Source organism: Buceros rhinoceros, unplaced genomic scaffold (genome assembly GCF_000710305.1).
Source record: "Buceros rhinoceros silvestris isolate BGI_N320 unplaced genomic scaffold, ASM71030v1 scaffold32519, whole genome shotgun sequence".
Taxonomy (NCBI): Eukaryota; Metazoa; Chordata; class Aves; order Bucerotiformes; family Bucerotidae; genus Buceros; species Buceros rhinoceros.
In genome coordinates this window covers 23,722-51,016 of record NW_010432684.1, presented here as the reverse complement: position 1 = coordinate 51,016, position 27,295 = coordinate 23,722, and the positions used below count along the sequence as shown (strand labels likewise).

The following is a 27,295-nucleotide window of genomic DNA, read 5'->3' as shown; positions in this document are numbered from 1 at the left end:
CAGGCGGGCGGCCGACCCGAAGGCAGTGCCCGCCGGGGTCTGCCAGGCTGGAGCTGAGCGCGTGCAGCTTGCAGTTCTGACCCCCCTTGGAATTCAGTCTTGGGGTGGGGAGGGCGGGGGGGAGAGACGGTTGCAGTTGGTGAGACCTCTCCGGGGAAATGCCCCCTGTCCTGGGCCGCCCTCACGGGCTGTACCCCCTCCACCGTTTGTTGGCAAAGCGAGAGGGTCTTTCTGTGGGCCATGATGTTCCTGAAAGGACACGCTTCACCTCTGGGTTTGTGCTCTTTTGTTGGCTTATCTTGTGTACCAATACAGCTGAACGACTTCTCTGCTTTTGCAATATGTTGCAGTTTGCCAGTTGGCTGAATGTGTCATGTTACCTGAGGCCTTCTTGCTTTTAAGGTTGTTTCTGGATATATCAAAGGAAGACAAGCTCATTAATGTGCAGAGAAACAATATAATCAGGTTTAGGCTAAGGGATTGGTACATTAAAGAGAGAGGTGTCTCTAAGTATTGATCTAATATTTTTTTTATATTCATGCCACCTCCACATCATTTGGCTTCCTGAGCAGTGTTCCCTGAATTTGGGATTCATTGTATTTGCTTGACAATAGAGGATATGCATTGTTTCCGGGTTTGTTTGACTTGTGCTCCCAGTTTCAGTAGATGCTTTTTGGATAGTTTGACCCCAAATAGTTATGACATAATTATTTCCATGACAAGAAAAGTAAACCAGCCATGCAAGTATGACTTAATTAGAGGATCTGGCAGAAGATGCTATATTAGGAGAGTTCTCCTTTACAAACAACAATTTCTCAGTGAGCTTTTAAAATTATTTTTCTAGTTTACTGAAAATATGTTCATAAAATTAATTTTGAGATGAAATTAGCATTTCCTAGAATGTATGTGTTGGGATATGTTCCCAGAAGATATGTACAAAGGGATCAGAAAGTTCCTTCTGCATTCTATTCTTGCATAGAAAACAGCTTGACTTTTGTCTAACACCTCAATTAGCAGAGGAAAAGAAACTGCCGGATGCCATGGGGCACCTGCACAGGGCGCATCATTTACCTGGTTCTTCCTCTGAAGGCAATTGCTGCTACTGGGAGAAAGAGGATAAGGATTTCCCTATGTCCTACTTGAAAGCAAGATCTCCCTGGGGAGCTGCTGTTAAATGTCTTGTGGATCTAGTTGTCAGAGTAATAGGTTTGAATTGTGTATTCATGTTGGTACCATAAGGCAGTTCAAAATCTTACCCAGTTGAGAGTATATCTTGTTTTCTACTCATAACACTTGCTTTTGAAATTTTACAAAGCATTTCTACTAAATTAACTTTATTTTGCCCCCATCTTAATGAGATAATGCAATAGTGGTACTTGCACTGAGAACTCATAGAAAGAAGGAACCTGCAATTTGCAGCATGGAAGCAATCCAGGGAAGGTCAACATTTCTGATGCTTTTGTCACGTTGGTAAAACTTATTACCTAAATTTAGTAACAATGCCTATGAATCTAATTTTTACTTTTTTTTTTTTACCAGAGGTGCATATGTGCATGTGTGGGTACTCATACTGTATCCGTGGTTCATAATTTTGGTTCTAATGTTTTAGCAAAACTTTGGAAAAAACCTCAATTTATCAGATGTTCTTAGATTTGAGCTTGGGTGAAGGCATCACTGTTGCTTAAATACAAGATTCAGATAAACTTCTGTGCCACAGACACCTACTGCTGTATTTTAATTTAGTATAAGTGTCAGGTGTAAATGGAGATTTAGGAATAGGATGGGTAAACTAAGTTAAATGCGTAGCTGCCATTTAAGCCAGTTTCATGATGGGTTTGGGCCTCTGGAAGCTAGTTTAGCCTCTGAAAGGATTTGAACCTATGCCGTGCTGAACTGGTTTTTTCCAGCCTACTCTTCTGTATTGCTACAGATGTTGTGTGTGTTTGTTTTTAAAGGTAGAGCTACTTTGGATCATTTTCCTGATCTGGTTACAGCATGTATCTTCCAGCATACAGTGACATGAGGCAGGTGGTACCCCTCTTCTGGCTTCAGTGCTTGCTTGATTGTGAAATGTTTAAAGGACTATTGCAGTAAAAACTGAGGATCAGAACCAAAGTGTTCTAAAGCATTAGGAATCTTTATATGAAATGCAGACATAGGGGAAGCCATTGTAAGTCAGCTGGTGTGACTGAGAGGATGTCTTTGCCGAGTTTGGAATGGGAGTCATCATTAGCAGTAGCTTCAGAAAGTGGTAGTTCTTGGCATTCAGTGACATGCCTCATTCTTACCTTGCCAGTGAGTCATACCATGTTAAAGACAGCAAGTCTTTAACAAGTCAGAGGGAGTAATCTGTAACAAGCACGTCTTATGCTGATCTCCTGTCCAGCATGTTTTGCTCATTTCATAATTCAGAATTGTAAGATATTTGCACCTTCATATCTTACTAAGTTTTGTATGAAGCAAGGCCTTTCCTGTTACATCAGTAACCCAGCAGTACTTTTGAAATTCAGTTATAATCCTGTTGTAGTTATATATGCATTTATATAAGTACTTGTTTATCTAACAATCACTCCTTTAGAAGCTTTCAGTCCTCCACACAACATCAGAGCTTCCTCCTGACTTACGTATCTTCACTAAGCCTAAAGTGCCAGTTTTGTTGCGTCCTTGGTTTGTGTATTACATTTTGTGTGCACTGCAGTGGCTTCCTTCTAGATAGATTTTTGTAGTATTTTAGTTACTACCCTAAATTCTATGGCCTGTAGAAACAGGAAGACCTGAAACACTGTACAGCACTTATGTTTGTTACTAAGAATACTGATGGGTTTATTGCTGGTGGAGCCTGAGGCGCTTTAGTGGCCAGTAATCTCCGATAGTTTTAGTTTTAAGTAGTTCGGAAAAGCATCAAGGATTGATCTTAGGTTGTACTAAGTTACATTTAGTTCATCATAAAACAAACATGAAATGCGTGATAATTTTTTTAAACTCTTGGCATAGAAAATGGGAAAAGCCTGAATGATTTGTAGAAATTCTCCGTCACAAAAATGGGCCTAAGTCTGTAAACAGTCCAGAAAAGAGACACCCCCACAGCACATTAGGTCTGACTGTAGACATTACCTGTGCTGCAGTCTGAGCAAAGTGCAGAAGACAACCTTTCCTTTTGTTCCTGTCTGTGGCTGAAACCTTTGTTTGCTGAATTTCCTTTTATTTTTGCTGAGGAAGTTCAGCTGGGCTATAATTGGGCGAGAGGGTCTGAGGTTAATCACCCCACTGACTACTGGAAAGTTGGCAGGGTAGATTTGAGCTTAAAAGGCAATCATAATGGGACAGATAAAAGCAGGTCTTGGATAAACTACAGGTTTCTCTACCTCAAAGGAGGCAGGGGTTCACGGAAAGAGGGAGATAAAAATTGTGTTTGTAGTACTTCTGCTGTTTATATTTAACCTAGTACTCCCTGGGGAAATGAAACTTAGGTTACCATTCCCTTTTCCTTTAGTTGCTCTTGTATGCTCTTGTCGTTACTTTTGGTCCCTACAGTTCAGAACATACTTAGAACATAATGTCAGAAGATTGTGGAGTTTCTGTATGTTTTCTGGAAAGAACCAGTCAGTGTGTGTGCTCCTTCAGCTACAGCATGTCTCCTCCACTGGTCCAGTGGGCTATGAATGAGAGTGTGACAGAGGAGCATGAAATGAATGTATAGGAAACCAGGTATATTCAGTTCTTCTGCTAATGAAGTGATTAAAAAAGAAATGCTTTGCAAAAAAGCAGTTTAGAATGCAAGAGCTCACAGTTTAACTTGGCCTTCATCTATGAAGAAGCCATGTTATGGCAAGATATTTCCCGAAATGTATGTTTTTGGAGGATTTAAATACAGTTGAAAACTTGAGAGGAAGGAGTGGAAGGGCAAACGGGTAAAAATATCTTCTTGAAAGTGGTTTGGTGTTTTGGGTTTTTTCCTGTTTGGAAAAACTGTTACCTGAGTTTTTGCAATTCAAATGCAGAATTTTCTAATGCTAGCCTGAGAGAAGGAGGAAACAAAAGAAACTGGCAGAAAGTGAAAGTGAAACAACCTTGTTCCTTCATTTCCTGAGCCTAAAATTAATTCTACAGTAATAAAATTGAAGCTGATTTTAAACATTTTTAATTTGATTGTTGTGGGTATGTGTAAGTTTCATTTTCTGGAGTTTGAGATGAGATGGTCTCCTCTCAGACATCAAGCTGTTGTCTTTCAGCCAGATTAATTTGCTATAAAGTCAAGAGTTGAGCTAGATTTCAGAGGAGTAGCTGGAGCTACACATTCAGAAAGCAGGGGAAACCAAGTCCCCTGTAACATCAGGATATTGAGTAAATGAAATACGCTGAAATGATTTCAACAGGTTAATTGTCCCCCACTTTGCAGACACAGGTGAAAAACTGCTGGCAGCCTGGCCTGCCCGGGAGAACATTCTTCTTTGATTCCAGGTCTGGAGATTTGGTATGAGCCTGAGCTTGTGAAAACGATGTGCCATCCAGGTTCCTAGGAAGATGCCACCTCAGCACTGATTCACTCCACTCCAGCGTTTGTTTCCAGCTGTGTTACTCTTTTCAGAGGCACTCTCTTTCCTCCTCCCGTTTCCCTTTCTCCCCTCTCTCATAAGTAGATGGCCAATATCTGATGGAGGAGGAAGGATCTTTTTGAGACTGTCTTGGGCTTAGTAGTGGTCTCTTTTGTTTTTCATGCAAAGTTTCATTAGTTGGTTTACTTTGCTGTTTTTTGTGAGATGGTAATGTGAGTATGGTACAGCAGTTTAGATTACTTTTTGTTTGCTAAATCATTTTGGTATTAAAGAGCAAAAGGGAAAAAAAGACAAAACAAATCCCTAAGTACAATGACATTATTATTGCACTTGCATTTCACATTCTGAGATTCATTGTGGAACTCTCAACTGGTTTTTCTACAAAATATTCTGGTCTTCTGAAGTTTCATGACCAATCTTTATTCCTATTTTTCCCAAGAATGAAAAATATATCCATGCTTTTTAACCTTAACTAGTTGCATTTGATTACACTCACTCATTAATATGTAGTATTACCACTCAGTTTATTGGCTAGATTATAGTTTTTACTAGCAGTTTCCTCAGTTGTTTTTCCCTGTCACGTATTTACGTTTGATTAAAGTTTGTATATTCTCTTTGAATATATATTTTATATTCAATATAAATTTATTTATTTTTTTTTAATTGAACAGATGAGATGAAATCATTTGAGCCTACAGTAGAATTTTTGTGGATTTTTTTAAGCCTTTTGCAAAATACGAATCTAACGGTTTGATACCTACAAAATGCAGAGCAAAATGAAGCCCCATTTTTCCTCCAATGCCAGAGTTTCATGGTAGCATTCAGCTGGAACTGGTGCCAAGAAGAGTTGTCCCCACCCTACTAGTTGTTTGTTACTACCACCTCCTGCTCCTCCTCCTCCTCCTTTCTGCTAGCTTTATGTTAAACTGGATTGGTTTTCCTGTTTTGTTCACTGCACAAGGCAAGGAGAAGCCCGAGGAGTGGGAGTAAGTAATTCGGGTTGGAGAAGGGGTGTTATTGCTTCTGTCGGAGTTGGTGCCAACCTATGCTGCTTTTCAGTGAATGTGCAAGTGTGGCCTCCGTGTGCTCCAGTCCAGAGTTGAAGGGTGACGTGGATGTCAGAAATGAAAGTGGAATTAATGTGTGGTGTTTTGTTGTTGTTGTTTTGGATTTTTTTCCTTTCCTTCTCAGGCTGAGCAACTAAAACATAGGGAATAGTTTAGAATTTGAAAAATCCTACTCTGTCCTTTGGTTACATAAAAAATTTCACGGTAGAGTACAGTTTAAAGACAGTGACATCCTGTATGTAGCTATAACATCACACCAGTCTGTAGACCAGCACCTCATACTGGTGGTCAGAGACTAAAATTATTTAGCCAACTTGAGGAGACATTGGGCTGTTCTTACCACGCTGAGGCTTGAGTAGTGCTGGTACAGGTGGGCAGTAGTTCCTGCTGCTGAGCTAGTAAGAATTGCTAAGGGAAAGACTGACTGCAGTCCAAACTCAAATACTGTTTAATCCCTTCGAGTTTTGGTCTTTGACTTTTGATCTACAAGTCAGAGCCAGGTGTAATCAGTGTTTAATAGAAAATAGTTGTAATATTAACTAAAGATATTTGTGAGATTAAAATACTTAGCTGTTGGAATTAATTTAGGAACGCAGAAGGTTTTTTTACGTTTTATATTTTACTGTGATTCTAATGTTAGCTAATATTAGCTTCATGAAAATTCTTGTGGGTTTTGTTTGTTCGATTGGTTTCCATTTTTGAAAGATAATACGTATTTTCAAGTATGTCATTAAAGGCTTAAAATAACCCTTTTTGATGTGTGCTTTGTGTCCTGAAGTATTTTCTGATTTGTGTGTCTTTAAAATAAGAGGGAGGTAATATGTAATATATGTAATGTAGCCTGAAAAAAAAAATTACCATCCTTTATACTGATAATATTCAGAAAGGTGTTTTGTTTTCTTTTTTTTAACCAGAGATTTTAATCTGATCCTTCCTTCTGGTTCTTACTATTTAAGTTCAGAAGTACATTGTGATACTTTTGTAGTTGTAATTCATTGACTTTTCTATTGTTCGTTTTCGTCACTAAATGACAAGCTATGTACTTTGATGGGGACTCTAAAACCCAGAAATTTCCATGGATCATGCTTTTACCTACAAAATACATAGCTGGACAGGAATGAGGGAAACTCCAAACTCCATCTTTTGCTATAGTTCTATAAAATTTATTTTCTTCTATGTCTAATACTTCATTCTTGTAATTTTTATTTCTATCTCAAGGTTATTAAAAAAAAATCCCAAGTTCTTGTTACAGATTCCCCCTTTGTTTTCTGCATTAAGAGTAATTCCTTACTAACAGATCCATTTATTCATGCTTAGCTTCCCATTGGAAAAACCATCTTTGCATTGTCTCCAATATGAAGCTCAGATGATATACCGCCTAAAGGACTGAGGTTTAAATAAGTAAAGTTAATCTGCAGCTAAACAATATATTTACTGTTTATTGTTCTTTTGGCTAAACAAAATCTTAATTGATGGCAGTTAACTTATACGAGAATTGTATGTGTCAGAAATGTGCTTAAGTGCCTGTGGATACAGATGATAGGTCAGGTTTATTATTAATACTTTAAGCTATATCTCTTTTTCTTAGTTAAGAAAATGAAGCTTGCTTGCTGGAAACAGTTATTTTTCTCTAGTGGCTAATTTGAGATGTATGTTTATTGAGTGGTATTTTTAAATGTGTTAAATTTTTTCTTTTTTTCTCTTTTTTTTTTTCCCCTTCTTTTTTTCCAGTATAGCTGCAGACATCTTGGTTCTTTGTGTTTTCAAAAAGCCAAAAATAGGAAGGAAAGAAAAAAGCAAGCTGTTGGCAGGTTTATCACTGGGTGTTTTTTACTATGTTCTAAAATTTTTTAGTCTATTTCATATCCTCTCCTCTTTTAAATAGAAGTCAAGATGATCAAAATTTTCGTGACTATTGGGAAAATTCACTTAGGTCTGTGGGGGGAACATGCTTCCTATAATAATTTGTAGTTACACTTTAGAAAGGTTTATTTTAATGCATTGTCTACGTGCTTTGGTATTTTGGTATTTTTCCTTCAGTTTCAAAATATCTATCATTATTTCTGCAGTAGACAATCAGCTACGATCCTTGCCTGCACAGTGGATTTAAAATCAACTGCAAATTGCTGAAGAATTGCACTTCGGGTGGTCTCAAGAGACAGGAGAAGCAGGTGTTCACTATAATGGAAGAGGCCAAGAGCTCAAAGAATGGAAATCATGACCCAAGGAAGTCTGTCCGTCTTGTCTGTGAGGAAGGCAAAGCCGTCAAAGTTACAAATAATCAGAATTATAAACATAATAAAAATGATAAATCTGTGAAGGATGTTGGGAGAAGTTCTCCAGGTGGGAATAGCGGCAAAAAAAGTAAAAGTGATGCTTGTTCTGATAAACAAGGAGAAAATAAATCATGCAAAGTAAATAGTTGTAATCCTGGAACTAAAGATATGGGGTCAAATGTTCAGGATCGAAGTCATGGAAAATCAAAAAAATTTTCCAGTTTACCAGCAGCGGTGGAAAACCTGAAACAGACAAAAGCACAGCCAGTGGGAGAAAACTTTCCAGGCCCCCATGTTTCAGGGAATGGGGTCAGTATGGAAAGCTTAACAGCTGCACAGAAAGGGAAGCTGGTGCTCGAAAATCTGCTGGGAGTTCAGACTTTGAAGACTGATGTTGATCAAACTGGTGATCTTGGTAAAACTGCTTCAGATCAAAGAAAAATGGAACATAAGCTTGATGACTCCAGTGAGTATTACTCAACACTGCTTTGTTCAATTTTCTTCCAGTAAAATTGTTACCAATCCAAAATGAGCCTTGAAATGTTTCTGTTTGCTTATTTTTTTTGCATACGGCGAGTTGCTGATTGCATTTAGAGAGAACATACTATTAATGCAAGCATATTACTTAGAGAATATGAGATTGTGATAGCTGTCTTTTTTTCTCATGCCTAAGATGTAAACATCTTTGCAAGATACTGAGTGCGTGTGGGTTTCGGGCAATTTTGTGAATATAATGTCTTGGTAGGGGGGAGCCCTTCATAATATTGTTGCCAGTTACGGAAATGCCAACCATTACTGCTTTTCAGAAAGATCAGGAGAAAAATCTGCAAGAAAAGTTTGGGGTTTTTATAGGTGGGGGAAGATAACTTACCTTTTTTTATGTGATTGTTGTGCTCACTTTGTTACTAAAAATGTTTAAAGTACGTCTTGTCAGATGGCTTTTTGATTTAGAGAACTCTGGAATACTTACCATCTATCAGTGGTTACCCTTATGATGTTCAATTCTTACTCATATTTTTCAATTTCAGAATTAAAACTATGGATTAGGCATTGTCTCACTTCAGTTTAGCTCCTTAGTTCAGGATTTGTCACCCTTTTTCAGCAGGCAGTTTTTTCCTGATAAAAATGCTGTTTTAAAACAATGTGCCAGTGCAGACGTTCTGTTTGAAGTATTTCCCACTATGGCAACAGCAACTATTCCCACTATAGTTACAGCAGTTGCTAGTACGGAAACACTAGGAAAATGTTAGAGTGCGTATTTTCTTAGCTATCTTAATAAAATCTAACAAGATAAGTTGAAAAGGCAGCATCCTGAGATGAGTCAGCTCTTTGTGGACCACTGTCATGTACTGTAGGGACCATCTGTCACTGAGTAACCGGGACTTGAAAATTCGGTTTCGATTCCTAGGTAGTCTAGGGGCACAGATCTTATTTGAAGGGAAAGGAAAAAAAAAAAACCAAACCCAAAAATAACCCTCACTTACACTCTGATGTAAAAACTACTGGTATAATTAAAGATGTAGATGTTGGTACAGATTAGTGGAGTATGAACAATTCATGGGCATCTGGAGGAACTGGCCTTTTGGAATGGACCTGCATTTTTGTGAGTAGCAGCGTTCCAGAGCTCTGTGGTTGCTCACCGTGGGCGGCAAGGTGTCACAGTGTGTTCAGATGTAACTCCAGCAGCCTTCTAAACTGAGAGGATGAAATGCCTGATGACTGGCTCTGTAAGATCACTGGGTGAATGTCTTTAAGCCTAGTATTTCTTATTTTTGTTGTAGTAGAGCATCAGGATCTCACATACTCTATTCTGCATAACAGAAAAAAAAAGCTTTGAAGAACTTCATGGAGACTGAAGTTATGACTGAAACACAAAATGAATCTACCACATTTTTTCCCCTCTTTTTGATAGCACTGTTAGTAGTAGATTAGTCTCTGAAGTTGCTCCAAAATATTGGTTAACATACTGGAAAGGTTCTACTATCTATGGTGATTTCGGTTAGCCTTTGGACAAAATACTGAAATGTAGCTCTGATTTGTGTCCAGCTCCTCAGTGAGATGCTCTTAACTGCTCTGTACTCTAACTTTCACTTTTCCACTCCTTGAGTTACTCTGAAGAAAATAAGTATTTCTTTTTAGGTAAAACAAAGAATTCTGAATCAACTAAAGAACATACTTTGGAAGCTGATTATTTAGAAAACACCGCTGGTATCGATGAATCTAATCTCACGGCTGAACAGCAACTGGGATTGAAACAAGCTGAAGAACGTCTGGAAAGAGATTACATCTCCCGACTTGAAAAAGTAGGTTATTTATCAGATAAAAAGGAGAACAGGTGTTGTCTTTCATTATCGTCACCATATTTCTGGTTGGGTGCTATTTCTACTAGATGATGTTACCTCTGTTTCTTTCTTCTTTATAATGAATCACTTTAGTGATCTAAGATGTTATCCCTAGCAGTTGACTAGTCATTCATTGTGACAGATGATAGAATTTGGAAACCTAGTGTTCCTTTTGTGGCACATAGAGCCTTTATAGAATAGTAATTTTTAATTTTTCAGACCTAAAGGTTTATACTTCCATTACTGTCCTAAGATTTTTTAGAAATTCTGATTACCTGGAAACTCAGAATACAGCATTGACAGGAACCTTGTGCTGTCTTCAGTATATTAGCCTTCTACCAGTGCAAGTCACCTCTGTTGAAGATGACTCTTTAAAAGCATTCGTCTAATCTGTTCTTAATATTATCTCCAGTGAAACATATTTCAGAGTCGGTATAGACAACCTAGGAGTTCTTCTTAATGTCTAATGTAAGCAGCATTTTAATCCCTCATACATTGTCCTAGGAAAACAAACATGAGTTTATTACTTTCATCCCCAACTTTCTATGCATTCGAAGATTATTACCATTCCTGCAGTCTTACTTTCTTCTCTTTGTTCTTCAGTCTTAGGGGTTCATTCTTGTTGCTTTTCTGTAGGCATTTGCTGTGTAACTGGTGTCCAGAATAGGACATGCAATTTCAGCTGAGGTCTTATGTATAAAGAGGAAAACTGACTTCACCATTTAGGATCTCTGCTTTTTTAGCAGCAGTAGATGTTGGTTTGTAGTTTGTCCAGCAAAGATTCTTATGTGCTTTTCTTAAGAGATGCCTGTTGAGGTGTTCCCAGCCCTGTTGTTTGCAGTTCATAATACCTAAGGAGGAATAGTACTTTGCTTTGATATTATTTAATTGCAGCTTATTCAATTTCTCTAATTTTTATCTGAATTTTTGTCATTTTATGTCTTCTGTAACATCTCCCAGTTTGGTGGTTTTTGCATGTGTAGTCAGTGCACCCTCTGTTGCATTTCTTAAGTCTTCAACAAAAATGTGAATATTTCTAAATGCAGAAGGACCTCTGAAAAATACTTGGCATGTGCTTTTAGAATGGTGGTGAACCAATCTAGGCGTGTGTGCTCTGAGGACAGTTTTCTGAGAAGTTTTGCCCATACCTTACTGTTCCTTATTTAGAGAGTATTCACGATCTCCTTTTGAGACTGATGCTATGACAAGTGACAAATCTTTGTAGAATTTGAGATACCACATCTGCTGCTATGATTTTATCTTCAATAAAAAAACAACCCTAAAACCCCTAAAATTGGTTTAGTGTGTTTTGTGTATGGCAGATCAGTTTATCACCTATGGCCTGGTTTTATGTATTTATTAATAATTTATTACAGTATTTTTCTCCTTGCTAATTCTGACTGGTGTCTAATTCCTTGGCTCATCCTCTTTAGCCTTTTAAAGATATTCTTCTCTTTCTTAGTGATCGGAACCTTCCTGTTCTCTCTGAGTTCTTTAAGATACAGTTGGCTCTGAGATGGATTAGTTCTCTGAATATACAAGCACAATTTTCATCAGCCCTGGCTTGTTTAGATACATCTGTCTTACTCAAGTAGTAGTCTGTAGCTCTTTTTGTCTTGCTATTTTGAGTTCTTGCCCCATTCACTGGAGTTAAGCATAACTAGATGATTAAAAAAGACTTTACAATAAAGGCAAAATAAAAAGCGTTACATGAGTCAATCTTGCCATCGGCATCTGTTGACATGATAGTGCAGATCAGTATTATAAAGAAATATCCATTTAAAAAAAAATTATTGCTGTTACTCATTCCATTTTAGAAGAGTGGTAAAATATTTTTGATCTATTTCAGTCATCATGTGTCGAACACTTGAATCTTGCAAGCCAGCGAAGCGTAACTGCCTGAAAGTCATTTTCCAAATGGATGTTTAATTTCATCTTCCTGGGTATCTGTCTCACAGAAAATAATAGTGAAGAGAATTAGTAATAAAAGAATAATGACCGTGTCATTATTTACTCTGCGGTTGGAGAGTATCAGACCTCTTTTTTTTTTTTTCCCCAAAAGCAAAAGATCAAACTTACTAAGTGGAAAAACTTGCCTAAATTTAGCTGTGGTTTAGGTTTCATAGTTTCATATATATAAGTCAAATTTGTTTAACTGCTCTATAGTCCACCTTAGTATCTTAAAATGTTGTTCTCTGTGAGTTCATTGTTATGTCATTGTTTAAACATCTGGTATTTTCAGTATACTCTTCAGTTTGAATAAATATAGATGTATTAGAATTAGGATGAGAACGTTAAGTAGGTTTTTCCTCTCCTAGATATAATTGATATCAGTTATTGGAAAAATAGTAACAAGTCTGGTGGAAAACTAAGGCTTGTTGTTCAGGCCCTTTTGTCTTTGCAGTGAGTGTGTCGAAAGGTTTCCAATCTCTATAGCTGAAACGGTGCTGCAGGATGAGGCAAATTAAAGTGGAGTATTTGCAAGTAACCCCTTGTCTTTGCAGAGTGGTCCTTTTTGCCTTTTAGTCTAGTAGTTTTCAGTGATTTCCTGGTTGGATAAACTCCACAGTTTCCCCTTTGGACCCTAGGAAAATAGCAATTCCTTCTGCCCCCATCACTTCCTGAAGCTTGGCTGCTTCGTGCAGACTCTCAAGGGTCTCCTAGATGGCAGCTCTCTGTTTATGTACTCCATTTCTCCCAGCCTGTCAGTACAAAAAGATGCTTCTTCTGCATGTTTCTCCAATTCTGAGCATCCCCAATTATTCATCAAAATGCAGCAATCTTACCCCTTGTCAGAGGACCTCACCTTATCCAGAGTATAGTCATTATTAAGTCAGAAACTGGCTTTCTTCTCCTTGTTGGCCAGCCGCGCCCTTTTTAATAGAACAAAAAATGCAGTCCTTGCACAGTATGCTATGAATCTGCTAGCCAAACAACAACACCATCTGTCATAACATGTATTGTAGATAATGTGATGAATACTTCTCTTTTCTCGTCAGAGGGGGGAGGATAGATGCTGAGATTTAATAAATCCATAGTTATTAAAAGCTTCAGCTGACGAGGGAGTGGCTTACTGACCTTTAAGTCAGCCTTAAGAGGCATAAACTCTTTAGTCTTAATCTTGCCTCACTAAAATTTGCTGAGAAGTGTCATATTCAAGTCATGTCACTGACTTTCCTCACTTTCCCCACTTGTCGTACAGGTAAAAATCCATTTCCACTGTGTTTTTTGAAAATTACTTAATGTTTGCAAAGCACCTTGACATTACAAGTTTTACATAATTGTTAAATACAATTTATTATTCAAAGAATTGAGTTTTTCAGACACTATTGGCAGAAATATTTTCTTTTAATCTATGACCGTTTTTCCTCAGCGCTCCCCAGAATACACCAACTGTCAGTATCTATGCAAACTCTGCTTAGTTCACATTGAAAATATCCAGGGAGCTCACAAGCATATTAAAGAAAAACGTCATAAGAAAAATATTATGGTAAGTTAAATAAAATTTTTACTTTTTCTTTTCTTAAATAATTTATTGTTATGTGGTATGTTTCCTTTCATCATCTTCATTTAGGTGCAAGTTTGTGTGCTGAGCAGAGATCCACAAATTTTTGTTGCTCATTTTTTATTTGAGAAGAAGGGCTTGATGATCTATCCAGACAGTGAGGAAAGAACATTTTTGGTCGCTGCATCTGAATTAGTGCCTCTAGGTAGTGGCCAGTTCATCATACTTTTAGTAACAGAATGCAAGCTAACTTAGGTGAGAAACATACTTAGTTTTTCTGTTTCTTCAAAAAATTATATCATTGGTAGCAAGACCTCCAAGGACTGGAGGTGGGGTTGGGGATGTTGGTTGGGGTTTTGTTTTTTTTTTTTTTAGGTGAGAAACATACTTAGTTTTTCTGTTTCTTCAAAAAATTATATCATTGGTAGCAAGACCTCCAAGGACTGGAGGTGGGGTTGGGGATGTTGGTTGGGGTTCTGTTTTTTTTTTTTTTTATTTTCTTTCGTCTGACTTGTGAAGTTTTTATCTACATCTACATGTGATGGGTGAGCAGAGTGGAGAGTACGTCTACACTGGAAAGAGAGTTGACCTAGGGAGGGATTCAGTTCCTGAGTCACTCATCATCTCCCTGGGTTTATGTATGAGTTTAATGTCATAGAATCATAGACTGCTTTGGGTTGGAAGGGACCTTAAAGATCATCTAGTTCCAACCCACTAGCCATGGGCAGGGACACATTCCACTAGTCCGTGTTCCTCAAAGTCCCATCCAGCCTGAACGTGAAAAACAGTTCTAAGGCTTTCAAAGAGAAAAAACATTTCCTTATCAGATACTGTGGTGTTTCTGTTTGCTTTGCTTTGAAGAACTGTTACGCACATGAAATCCTATGAAAGGTGTGCAGATTTTCTTGCCAACCTGTTTTTGTATGTGTTGTTGAAGAGCTACAAATTCCCCAGTATGTAGCGTTTTGTAATTCTGTGGTTACGATTACTCTTCCTACAACCACTCCCCAAAATTCAGTCAATTATGTACTCCTGTTTCCATGTATTTCTCACCACATTTCTGATGGTAATTATTGCTCTAATTCTATCATATCTTCAAACCATCACCTGGAGAACCCTGAATGCCATAACTCCATTACGTCTGAGAAACTTAACAGTTTTAAGCAGCTGTGGTTTCTTCACTCAAGAAAAACCCTAAAGCAGTGACATTAAAAAACCACAGCCCTTTGAGAATGCATACATTGTTATGCTAAATTGTTCAAATAAGAACAGAAGAGTTGGGAGATGCAGCCTACAACTAACCAAGCACTTTCATACTGGGCTGTGTTTTCTTAGCAGAGAATTGTTTTCTGGTTATTAATTTCTGTTGTCAGTCACGTGTTTCACTTAGTTGATGAACTTGTGTAACAAGTATTGCTGTACTTACTCCCAGATGACTTGATGCATCTGACTTATTTCTTGCTGTTGGATTAAATTGGTTATAATTTAATGCACTAAAAAAAGGACTTTCTGGCACCAGCTGTTTAGGCAACTTACCAAAATTTCTTGGAGCTAGGAGTACTTTTTCTGCATCTGATTCTTTCTGATACGATCCACTGAAAAAACCTGTGTGACTCTAGAAAACTTCCTCAGCTCAGTTACTTTTATTATGTAGGAATGATTACAGCTTTTTATTTTCTTGGATGAATTCTGTTTCAGAACTCTCAGAAAATGCGGCTCAGGAATGTAGCACACCAGATTTCCTCTCCATTTGCCAGCTGCGAAACAACATGTTCTCATTTAAACACTGAGAATCTACTGTCATTTCTGTGAGCCACACTATTGTGTTTGCCAGTTAGGCTGGGCAGAGTTCCTGCCTTTGAAAGTGTTTGGTCAGAATACCACGTAAATAGAACACAAACAGCAAAGAGTACGTTCTAATATCATGCTATATTATGAAAGAACCTTTTAAAGTATCAGTTTTTACTTCTGTCATCCAACAATTATTCAGGAAAAACAAGAAGAAAACGAGCTGCGTGCCCTCCCACCCCCCTCTTCTGCACAGTTGGCTGCTCTGAGTTTTACACTCATTGAGGCAGCAAATGAACAAGGCATATCAGATGATGACTTCAGAATTCGTCAAGAAATTGTGAACGAGATGGAGAAAATTATTCAACAGCCCTTACCAGGTATTCATACTGTTCTCCTTCTTTATGTGAAAATTTTTCTTTCTCTTTATTTTTACATGGATTTTGATACCTTCGCTAATGGAGGATTAATGCATTGGGGTTAAATTATATTATACAATATTAATATATACAGGCATTTTAATACAGGCTGACAGTTGATTTAAAAGGAGTTAACAAACCTACCACAAGAGGAAAATATGATTATGCTTATTTTTGATTCTTCCTGGTAAGTGTTTGTTGAAGCTATTGGTGATGATTTCCGATGACGACTGAAAGCTTCCAGGGCATGAAATATTTCCTTCCTGGCTGTGTTTAAAGTCTCAGCCACTAAGGATCTTTCTCAGGCTCTAGTCCTACAAACCCTTCTGCCTCTACCTTACCTAGCATTACTGAATATCTGTGGTTGTTACAGCAGGGATACTTTTTTTCCAAGCTGTGAATGATTTTGGTAAACAGGTGAGACATTTTCAGGACTTAATTGTGATCTGAAACATCTGCAGGTACTGACTGTTTGTTAAAACAAGTCCTTAAAATCAACAAGTATTATTGTTTAACAGGTATTTCTTCTCATGTATATTTATGGTTAATGGGTCCTGAAATGAGGAGTATTATGAGATCAACTGTAGCTTCCCAAAATCTCTTGAATTGTCTTAAATAGGTCAAAATATTACATTTACTTAACCATGTATAAATATCATGCCTCATCTGAGGTTTTCTTGATTGGGTGCTTAATGTTGATTAAAATTAAAAATAATAAAAAACCCCTCTGAGTATGTTAAGTGCTTAGCCCCATTTTTTTTTTGTTTCAGTGAATCAGTAAAGCTCAGTGGATTAATAGAATTCATAAAAATTGTCTGGATAAGTTGGATTTGGAAGGGATTGAGAATAGTCTCAATTTTCAGCTGACATAAATATGTTGGAGCCCTAATATATTACAGGAAAATTTTTATTCACAAAAATTATATCATGAAGTGGGATAAATTACTGTTTATGAAATGGAATGGCACTTCTAATGATATTATTACTGAATTTCTAATTAGCTTAGATCTGTTGTACATCCTTTCAGGTATGGAAATGTATTAACTACAAAGACACTAAATGGAGACTGGACTCTCTGTCTTGGATTATATTGAAGTTACATTTTATATGCATGTTTCGAAATAAGTTGTGCATAGGAACTTCCTAATGAAATGAACAGATTGTAGCACATACAAAAAAAAATTTGACGAAGGTGTATGAGGCAGCAAAGAAGTTTATAATTGGCTAAGTGCTGCAGTGAAGTGAAGCTGTGCTTAGCAGAAACTGTTGAATAAAAGCCTGCACTGAGATGACGAGTTATTACTATTTTGTATTAACAAACAAAACTTAAGTTGCATTGCAAAAATATTTTAAAACAGCTTGAAAAAAATTGGATACTTGGTAATTACACTATTTGAATTATGCATTTTGCTGTGGTGCTGTGTTATGGAAATGATCAGCCTTCACAGCAGTGAGCGAGTGCTTCAATATTCATTAATCCTGGAGCATCACTTGGGAGGCACAGTATCTGAAGCAAGGTATGTGGCATCCATTAAAGAATAATTTATTTACTAGCTTTTAAATAATCTTGTTTCTCTCTCTTTCAGACTGTTCACTGAGGATGTATGGCTCCTGTTTAACCAGATTTGCTTTTAAGACCAGTGATGTTAACATTGATATCAAATTTCCCCCTAAGGTGTGTAGATATTACCTTGTATTAACTAAGACTGTTTTTTAAATCAAGGCCATCAACATTTATTTCTACACCATTGCCTTCATCTTCTATTGGGACATACTGTATTAGAATAGCAGAAAGCATAGCATCTTTGATTTGGTGTCAGATGAATTGAGTAAATAAAGTTTTCAGATATTAGATAACTTTTTTTGAGAAGTAGATGCTACTCTCTTTTAAAAAATCTTTGAGTAAATGTTGATGCAATATGAAAATAGCTAGCTCTGCATAAGTCTGCTTTTATGATAAGTAAAAATAAACTTACCTTCAAACACTGAAGTTGTTGGTTCATGTTCAGTGTGTGACACTAGCAGCATGTTCTTGTTGGAGGCAGAGCTGCTGAACTTGCTGGGTTTTTTGACTGTGTTACAGTGGAATTCAAGGTGCTCGTTTTGGTTACGTGCTTACGCATTGTGTTTCTAGATGATACTGCAGTTAGGAAGCAAAACTGAGCCCTTTTTCAAACAACTGCATGTGGAGTGTACCCTGTCACTCAAAGGCTCAAAGGTGGTGCTAATTTTTAGCTTTTCTTTGAACTATTTAAAGCTTATCTTTGAAACATTACTTATGTTGATTTCTGGGGAGAAAACACATTGAAAAATTATAACCTTTAAAAACCCTGGGGAAAGTCTGACATTAAACTCTTTACCGTTGCGTGTTTCTAGTGGCATGTGTTGACAGGGAAATTGTATATGGCAGGTATTTTGTTTTAGCTATGGAGTCTGTTAATATGGAACTAGAGCAGAAGTATAACTCAAAAAGCTGTACGCTAGCTGAAGTCTGGCTAATATGTTTACCGGTACCTGTTTTCATGATGCAGACAGATACCGTTAACTTTTTCATTAATACCAACACATGATTTCACTTCTGTGAAAGAACATAGTTTTGCTAGTTGAAAAAGGTTTGAGTGCGACCTAAATAATTTTAAACAAAGTGTAAAATAAAGTAGGTCAGTCTGAATAACGTAACCTGCTCTAATTTTGTCATTTTAGATGAGTCAGCCAGATGTTCTGATACAGGTGCTTGAAATCTTGAAGAACAGTGGTGAGTTTTAGTTACATATCGTTTCTATTAACATTCCAACTGCTATTCAGTTGTATGCTTATTTTTTCTGTAAACTTTCAAAAATGGATTAGTATTCAACCCTGGTATCTGAGCTGTTTCTATGAATGTGATTTTCATGAATACCAGTTCTTGTGTAAGTGAGAGACGAGAACCTGCAGCCCAAGTAGCCCAGTTCAGATTGTCACGTTTGGTGGTAATAGTGTTAGATGCCAGGTCAAAAAGTATTTAACTTCTTAGGAGAAGTTCTAACTTGTAAACCCAAAAGCCATTTTCCATTTGTGGATGAACATCAATAAGAACTATTACGAGACTCCTGAAACTTGTCTCCTTGTTCTGTCAGGAAGTCATATAACCCTGTAATCAGCATGTCTTGAACCAAGTGACACAAGTAGCATCGCATTTTTGATCCTTCAGAAAATTTTGATAGGTCTCCATAAGTGGTTCCCAAGCTGTCCTGATGGCTTGTCATAGATTCAACCTTGTGTCTTTCAAAAGTTGTAAAGACAGAAAGGTTTTAGAAGAGATGCCAGCCCAGTTCTGACAAGGGTTTTTTCATGTTTTGTGTTTTGGGTTTTTTTTTTTTTTTTTTTTTTTTTCGGCTGGACTGGTGTTTAGATGCCAGCCCAGGTTTGGAAAGGTTTTTTTCAATTTTTTGTTTTTGGGTTTTTTTTTTTTTTTCTTTCTTTTCCGGCTGGCTGTGTGATTCTGGTGGTGAGCATCAAAAGTAACCAGAAAGTATTACTTACTGGTTAGCTACGCAGCACTTAATTTGAGTTGTTCTGTAAAAGCGTAGTGTAAGTGTAATAGTCTTAAAGACTCAGTTGGGAAAACTGTAAAAGACTTTAATACATAATGTTTTTTTTTTCCTCTGCTTAGCTGTCTACTCAGATGTGGAGTCAGATTTCCATGCCAAAGTTCCTGTTGTCTTTTGCAAAGATGTTAAAAGGTACATGTGGTTGAAAAGGATTTTTATTGAGATAGCAATTTCTACTGTGCTTATTCATAGCAGGTGCTTGCCTGCACTCCTGGCAAGAAGCATTACTGTAACATTCAGCTAACAGTCTTATTAAAGAGGAATTGCTCATACACAAAGATGCAATCTAGGAAGAAAGCTTAGCTTTAGTTTTGTGCTTCATAGAGCTCATTAGTTGCAGGAGTCTGAAAGCACCAGTTCTACTTTCAATTAAACAGGGAAAAGGCGGAGTGGTTTTCAGTCGATACTTAAAATTTCTGCCAGCAGTTTAATCCAGGGCTTTCAAAACATCTTATAAAAGACATTGTTAGAAAGGACGCATCATCTGACGGTTTCAGGAAATTCCTAAGAAGTAGCAACCTCCAAAATGAGACGTGATTGCTGTATGTCCACGTTGCTTTGACTGGCTAGAGGTACGCGATTGAAACTCTAGCGAAGTAAATGCAATGAGGGTGGGCGTACCTTTTCCTGCATTTGTAGATTATGCAAATACTTTGTAAGCACTAAGGGAATAGACATAATTATTCTGAGAAGCAAAATTAGAGAAGCTGTTCTGTTGACTTACCAGTTCTTAATATGCATCAGGCCTGGAGGCTGGTTTGATTGATTGATTTGGTATGTGGAAGATATACATGGAGTTCGAATTTGTAAGATTGCACAATTAAGTAATGGCAGAAAGCAGAGCAAATTCTTAATGATGTTTTACATTTTTACCTGTAGTGAACTTTTTTAAGTTCTAGATCGAACTAATGAGTTAATAGTAGAGGAAATGTGATTATATTCTGTAGGTTTGGTTTAAAAAGTTCAGATTCTTACACAGGGAGATGCTGATGCATGTTTTATTATGGTGGATGTGATGCTTCACCTCCTCCCTGCCGCAAGTATCATCTATATACACAAGGTGGTAACTTTTTATCTGTTTTACATTTGTAATTACAGTGGTTTGACATGTAAAGTAAGTGCTAGAAATGATGTGGCTTGCCTTACAACTGACCTGCTGGCTGCACTTGGTAAACTGGAGCCTGTCCTTATTCCATTGGTTTTGGCTTTCCGCTACTGGGCCAGGGTAAGTTTATAGCTATCAAGGATAATTACACAGGTTTATTTCTTCTTTTTAAGTACTACATACAATATAATGTATAATATACCATGAATATGTTTGTAGAAAAGAACTTCATGCCACTAGTTCACCTCTTACCTTAACAAATCAGAATGAGTCTGAAGATTTTGATGTGAAACTGTAAATATATAGGAAGCTCCACTATTCTGTTAACAAGCTATTATGCTAGTTCCTTAAAACTAGTTAACTGATCCTTGAAAACCAGCTCAACAGAGAATCGGGTCTTGCAAACTTCCTGCTATTGAGATTACACTGAAAAAAGTTAACTTGCTCAGAAAGGTCTGTCGTCATACCCTGCTGCACTTCTTACAGATGTCAACAGTGATCACAGGAACCAAGTTACAACATTTGCAGCTGGTGTTTAAGTGTCTTGTAATTCAGTCCTGAAACTGCTGCCAGGTCATACTTGACTTACCATGTCTTGGCTTTATTGAAAAATCAGTTGTGTGGTGGTATTATTATCGTTGATTAATTTAGTAAGGTGTTTTTACAGAAAATCCTGTTTTACAAAATATCAGTAGCAGCAGTAGAAACTACAAAGAACTGTTCAAAGTCTGATATGTTTATTACATCTCTCTTGAGTTCCCATAGAAGAGATCAGCATCAGATTACAGCCATCATGCCTAGAATCCCCATCTCCATACGTGAGATACTGCACAATAACAAATACCTGATAGTTGGCTGAAATTCTAGGTAGGAACGTAAATGTGTCCCACAATCACAAAATATGATGAAACTGAAGAGAGTACCCTCTAATGACACAGTGTAACTTAAGGCACTCTTTGATTTACCATAATTTGCATTTTGTCTGTATTTGGCATGGTATGACAACTGCCATGTCTTCATTGCTGAGATACAGGTTTCTGTTTTACTCTAGTATGATTCTCACATTTCTTTAATGTTTATCCTTTTATAATAGGTTTTAAATTAAAATGGTGATGTTAATATCAGAAAAATAATGATTTATTTTCTTACAGCTCTGTCACATTGACTGTCAGGCTGAAGGTGGGATTCCCTCTTATTCCTTTGCCTTAATGGTTATATTTTTTCTCCAACAAAGAGAACCACGTATTTTACCATCCTATTTGGGCAATTGGGTAAGCAATTTGGTAATACAGTAACCTCATTGTTAAATTGTTGACTTTTTTCTGTGTTCTCCAAGGTCATAAAATATGCAGAATTTGATTGTCTAAGAAATTTGTAAATAAAATGCCTGGGTATTTAGTCCTCATGCAGTTGATGCCTGATGATTCTGATGAATTCTAATAAAAGGCAGCTGCTATAGTCTGTGCAATTGTGTCATGCTGTATTTTGGAGAAAAGGCAAATATTTTCTTCTTTAATTCTCTGAATTTATTTCATTGGTATCAGTTATTCTTGAGGATAAATTTCACAATTGTCATGGTGAAAACTTTTGGTTGTATCTATTATATATAGTCTTGTTTCAGAGCTACTTTAATTGTTCATAGATTGAAGGCTTTGATTCAAAGAGGCCAGATGACCACCAGCTAAAAGGTATAGAAGAGGAGGAGTTTGTGCGGTGGGAATACAAACCACCAACAAATGGTGCAGCAAAAAACTCAGCTGGAGCAGAAAATAAAACTAAAGTTGAACAACAAAAAGGTGGTGGCAAGAAGGTAACAAGCTCAGAAGTGGACAACCAAAGTAATGCAAAGGAGAAACATGGCAGTGTAAGTCATAGCTTTATTTCATTGAAAACTACATTCTATCTCTTATCGCTATTTTTTATCTTTAAACATTAGTATTGGTTGGAACCAGGAAAAAAAAGGGAATTTTCATTTCCTATTGTGGTTGAGCATTTTTATCCATGTGTTTCAGTCTCTCTTAGCATTCAAAACCCCTCACCAAGTTTCACTGGGGCAACTGTGGTTAGAACTGTTGAAGTTTTACACACTGGAATTTGCTTTAGAGGAATACGTCATCAGCATACGGGTACAAGAACTCTTGACCAGAGAGAATAAAAACTGGCCTAAAAGGCGAATAGCCATTGAAGGTAGGATAGTCCCCTTTTCTGTTTCTGCAATCATCCTGCATTCTTGTCTTTATTTACCTAATACTTACAGGTCTGTCACAAGAAGTCTGGACAATAAATTAAATCAGTAATTGCAGGAGAAAGTTAAATTGATAATTGTATATTTTGTCAGCTATTTAGTGTGTTTAAAGACAGATTTTCTGTTTAGTACTTCTTGCAACTCTAGTCCTTGAAATACGAAGTGTCTATTTGTCTCACTGTTACCATTCTGTTCTTATTTCTATCTCTTTCATTCTTTCTATAAACCATTATTTATTCCTTTCTATTAATTCTGATAGTAGGAATTTTCAGCAACTGTAGCTGCATTTCCAAAAACCACAATGTATTTTAAGTGTTACGAGCTATCAGTTTGTTTCCTCTGACTCTAATGCAGGCTGAATGGCGTGTTGCAGGCTGTGCTTCAGGGTCTGGGTATGCTGGGGTTTTTTTAGGGAGTGGAACTATATGAATTTGATAGTGGTACATACTCTGAGTTATATGTTGGGGAGAGGAAGAAAGAAAATTCTCTTGTCTGTTTTAAAGTCTATACTTTAGAACTGGAAGACATCTTTATTTCTGTTCCTCAACTTGGAAAACTATGTCTACAGTGCTTAGCAGGGAAAGTCCCAGAGCGATGCATGGCATTCTGAATTGGCCTTAGGAATAGAGAAATTGGGTATTTGAGGAAGATTAAGAAATGCTTTAAGGTGATACTTTTATTTGTAAAGTCATAAGTAATGAATTTTGGACACTTTCTAAAGATGTTGATGAAGTAGCTTTTCTGTAATACATGAGATGATAGAGAGGACAAGGAGAAATAGGTCAAAGAAAATTGTGAAGACAGAGAATGAGTTACTAAACATATATTGAAGGATGAGTTGGTAAGGTACAAGAAGAACAAGATGGAAAAGTAGAAAGGAGAAAAGCAAAGAATTGTTGAGGCATGTGTTGGGTAGTGGGTTTTGAGATCACTCCTGTGGCTTTAATTTCCTCTCCCAGCTCTTTTCAATCACTTCTAGCTAGAGAATTTTAAAACTATAGTATTGTTTATTCAGCATGTGGGAAACTAAAACCTGTGAGATAAAAGGGCAGATTCCTGAGGAAGAGCCAGGAAATAATTTAAAAAAACAGATTGAATTCTGGTCCTGATACCTGTTATTGTGGGTCTTTTTGTGTTGTTTTTGTTTGTTCAGTTTATATTTTGTTTTTCATTTTTGCCCTTTTTTTAATTTTAAGTTTGTAACTGAAATTATGAAGTAACACAATCTCAGTTTGATACTGTCCCCCGGACAAACTTATAGCAAACTATGCAAGTGCTCTTTGTACTTGGAAAACATGTTTGACCTAGAAATTGCTAGGAAGGACTAAGAATGAAAGCTGGTGAGACTGGTTCCTATGATCCTTATAACCTTAATGTTACCCTTAGAGAAATGAGTTTCTTAAGGTAAATGCAAGTCCTTCTTCAGTGAAGGAAAGAAGTTCAGGCAGGCCTACTTTTATTTTGCCTTTGTATGTTTATTTTCATTTCTGGTTTAAAGTTGGCCAAATATAATGGTCAATTTACCTGTGGTTTTCTTTTTAAATAACACTAGAATGGTTTATGATAGCCAACTGGTCATGGCCACACGTGTGGTGTGTTTAGTGTGGAAGAAGACCAAAAAGCCTTGTGGGCCCTGTGTTCGCTAAGTGTATCCAAATACAATTCTGGATTATATTGTAATAATCTCTTTTTAACTGCTGTATCATAACTTAGGCATTTCAGCTGCATTAGTGAAATGTAGAAATTAAAGATTACTAATGAAATTTTTCTTTTTCTTCCTAGATCCTTTTGCACTAAAGAGGAATGTTGCACGAAGTCTAAACAGCCAGATGGTGTTTGAGTACATCCTGGAGCGATTTAGGACAGCGTATAAATATTTTGCATGTCCACAAAGTAAAGATAGGATTAAATCCAAGCCAGATACCAAGAAAAAGGAAAAAGGGAAAATGAATATTAAGAAATCCACAAGATCTGAAGAGCCTGTAGCCAACTGTTGCCTTCCACAAGGGGAAAAAGTTGTAGATAAACAAAATATAGGAAGCGGATGTAACATACCAGAGAGTGAACTTGAATGTAATGAAGTGGTAGAAGCTGTAGCCAAAAGATGTACTTCCCAGAATGTGGACTCTTTGCTACTTTCAACATTGGACTCTAGTTACGATGAAGATAAAGAAGAAGCTTTATCCGTTATTTCTAATGAATGCTGTGAATTAAAGCAGAAATCTCTCAAAGAGAGTGATGATCTAGAAATTTCAGTTTGTGTCACTGAGGGTGAGCTAAACCACCATTGTAACTGCAGTGACCATCAGCCCTATGACACAAATTCTAGTAATGAATTTTCTGATGCTGAAAGTAGACAGAGTTTGGTAACAGAGTCTTCTCAGAAGAATGAGTGCACTGGCACACCACCTACCTCGCCCAACTGCAAAGCAATGGTGGAAGCTCATGATCTCAAAGATGAAGGCAGACTCACTACAGAAGAAATGCATTATGTGTTTGATAAGTTTATTTTGACTTCAGGAAAGGTAAGCTGTATGTTTAACCAGTGTTGGTCACGTATCAATGGGCTATTACTTTTAAACTGCTAGAACTAAGGGTGGATGGATGGCAAGATTCTCCCAGTGATTGTTTCAGTCTCTGTTATGAGTGGTAGCCCTGGGCTTTTCAGAGTACCTGTTAGTCAGGACTGGAAAGCACTGAACCTATATGCCATTTGGACTGGATGGTCTGTTGCCCCCATCTTATGCAAAGTTGTCTGATTTCCACAAAAAAAAAAAAACAAACCCACTAACCAACCAAGCAAAAAAAACCACCCAAGTTTTGTTTTTCGGTTTTGTGCATTTTTTCCTCCCCATTTTTCTTGTAAAATTTCCAGGTGCTCTTTATGCAGCGCAAGAGCTAAATGCAGCCTGGTGAGAGGTGTTGGTCTGTTAGTTGTAGCGACTCTGTTGCTCTTCATATGCTAAATGTTCTTGGTTGCATGACTTACAGGAAAATGTTAGGTCCATTGAACTATGTTAAAAATAAAATTGTGTTTGTGCCCTGTTTTGGTTTTTTTTTTTCCTCCCTCAAAAGCCACCAACTATAGTATGCAGCATCTGCAAACGGGATGGACATTCCAAAAATGACTGCCCGGAGGATTTCAAGAAAATAGATCTGAAACCACTACCACCAATGACAGACAGATTTCGGGAAATACTTGATATAGTGTGTAAAAGATGTTTTGGTAAGTTGGAAAAGTGTTTGTACTTCACTGTAAACTGTAATCTGGAAACAAAATAAAAACTGTGGAGTTAAATTACTTATTCCAGTGAATTCAGTGGGACGAAGCTCTTCCAGGTACCCTAGCCTACAAACTGATCAATATTTTTATTATCATATAATCATATGATGATATCATATTCTTATAACAAATTTGAGAAACTAATACCGTACAGGATTTTTCTCCGGATTTGTAAAAAGTTACTAGTGTTCAGAAATTAAGATCTGGGCAAAACTAGGTTTTGTGTTTGTCAAATTCTATGGCTTCTTTTGGAAAAAGCCCTTTTTGGGTGCTGTGATGGGTTAACCTTGGCTGGATGCCATGTGCCCACCAAGCTGCTCTGTGCTGGAATACTTGCAGAAAAATCAGAAGCCTGAAATAAAATCCTAACAACTCGAATGATATAATAAAAAGAAAAGCACGTATTCAAGGAAAGTAAATGTAACCAAAAAAAGAAAGGTATCCAATACTTTTAATTAGCTGAAAAGGATTTTTGAGGTAGCTGAATGTCACATCTGACTCTGTTTTAATTTGTTTTTGCTTAGATGAATTATCCCCTCCTTTATCTGAGCAACAAAACAGAGAACAAATTCTGGCAAGTTTGGAAAGATTTATTCGAAAAGAGTATAATGGTATGTAACAGTAGGTAGCAATTCTTGATAATTCTTGCTTCATTCATGTTGTCCAGAGCACGAAGATGTAATTTGTCTCATTGCTGCTCATTTTTCTTGCTTAAAGCAGTAGCATCTCTTTTCCCTCTGTATGTAAAACTGTCTTGCAGTCTTCTAACCTGAACATCCCTCAATGCTATGGAAATGTCTCCAGAGTGGAGGAACAAGTGCAAGAGTAATAATGGAGATGCAGGACTGTGGCAGTGAGGACAAAAAGAAAGGTGGAATGGGGCCCTGGCCAGTTGGGTTTAGCGTTGCCTGGGTTGTGGGCCAAGTGCTTTTCTTGCAGTGTTTAAGTATCTTAGAAATCTTAATTAGTTTGTTATCTTTTATAAAGTAGTTTGTTATCCTTTTATAAAGTAGGCAAATTATCTTACTATGATGATGGAAGTCAAGGCAGAGCGATGCCAAGTGATTTTTTTTTTTTTTTTTTTTTTTTTTATGGGGGTAAACACGTTCTTAGACCACG

At 37.1% G+C, this 27,295-nt stretch overlaps 1 protein-coding gene across 1 annotated transcript in view; it reads left to right on the top strand.

The window, feature by feature from the left end:
- The first annotated feature begins 7,699 nt into the window (after window positions 1-7,699).
- The window catches only part of ZCCHC11 (zinc finger, CCHC domain containing 11), a 37,856-nt gene continuing 18,260 nt past the window's right edge, over window positions 7,700-27,295 (top strand). Inside the window, exons 1-14 of the mRNA XM_010143859.1 lie at window positions 7,700-8,365; window positions 10,039-10,202; window positions 13,615-13,731; window positions 15,737-15,914; window positions 17,540-17,628; window positions 18,657-18,708; window positions 19,606-19,675; window positions 20,642-20,768; window positions 21,800-21,919; window positions 22,291-22,512; window positions 22,661-22,835; window positions 24,676-25,418; window positions 25,969-26,119; window positions 26,701-26,787. Of these exons, the coding sequence (XP_010142161.1) occupies window positions 7,807-8,365; window positions 10,039-10,202; window positions 13,615-13,731; window positions 15,737-15,914; window positions 17,540-17,628; window positions 18,657-18,708; window positions 19,606-19,675; window positions 20,642-20,768; window positions 21,800-21,919; window positions 22,291-22,512; window positions 22,661-22,835; window positions 24,676-25,418; window positions 25,969-26,119; window positions 26,701-26,787 (2,854 nt within the window). The 5' untranslated portion in view covers window positions 7,700-7,806. The remainder of the gene's footprint in view (window positions 8,366-10,038; window positions 10,203-13,614; window positions 13,732-15,736; window positions 15,915-17,539; window positions 17,629-18,656; window positions 18,709-19,605; window positions 19,676-20,641; window positions 20,769-21,799; window positions 21,920-22,290; window positions 22,513-22,660; window positions 22,836-24,675; window positions 25,419-25,968; window positions 26,120-26,700; window positions 26,788-27,295) is intronic.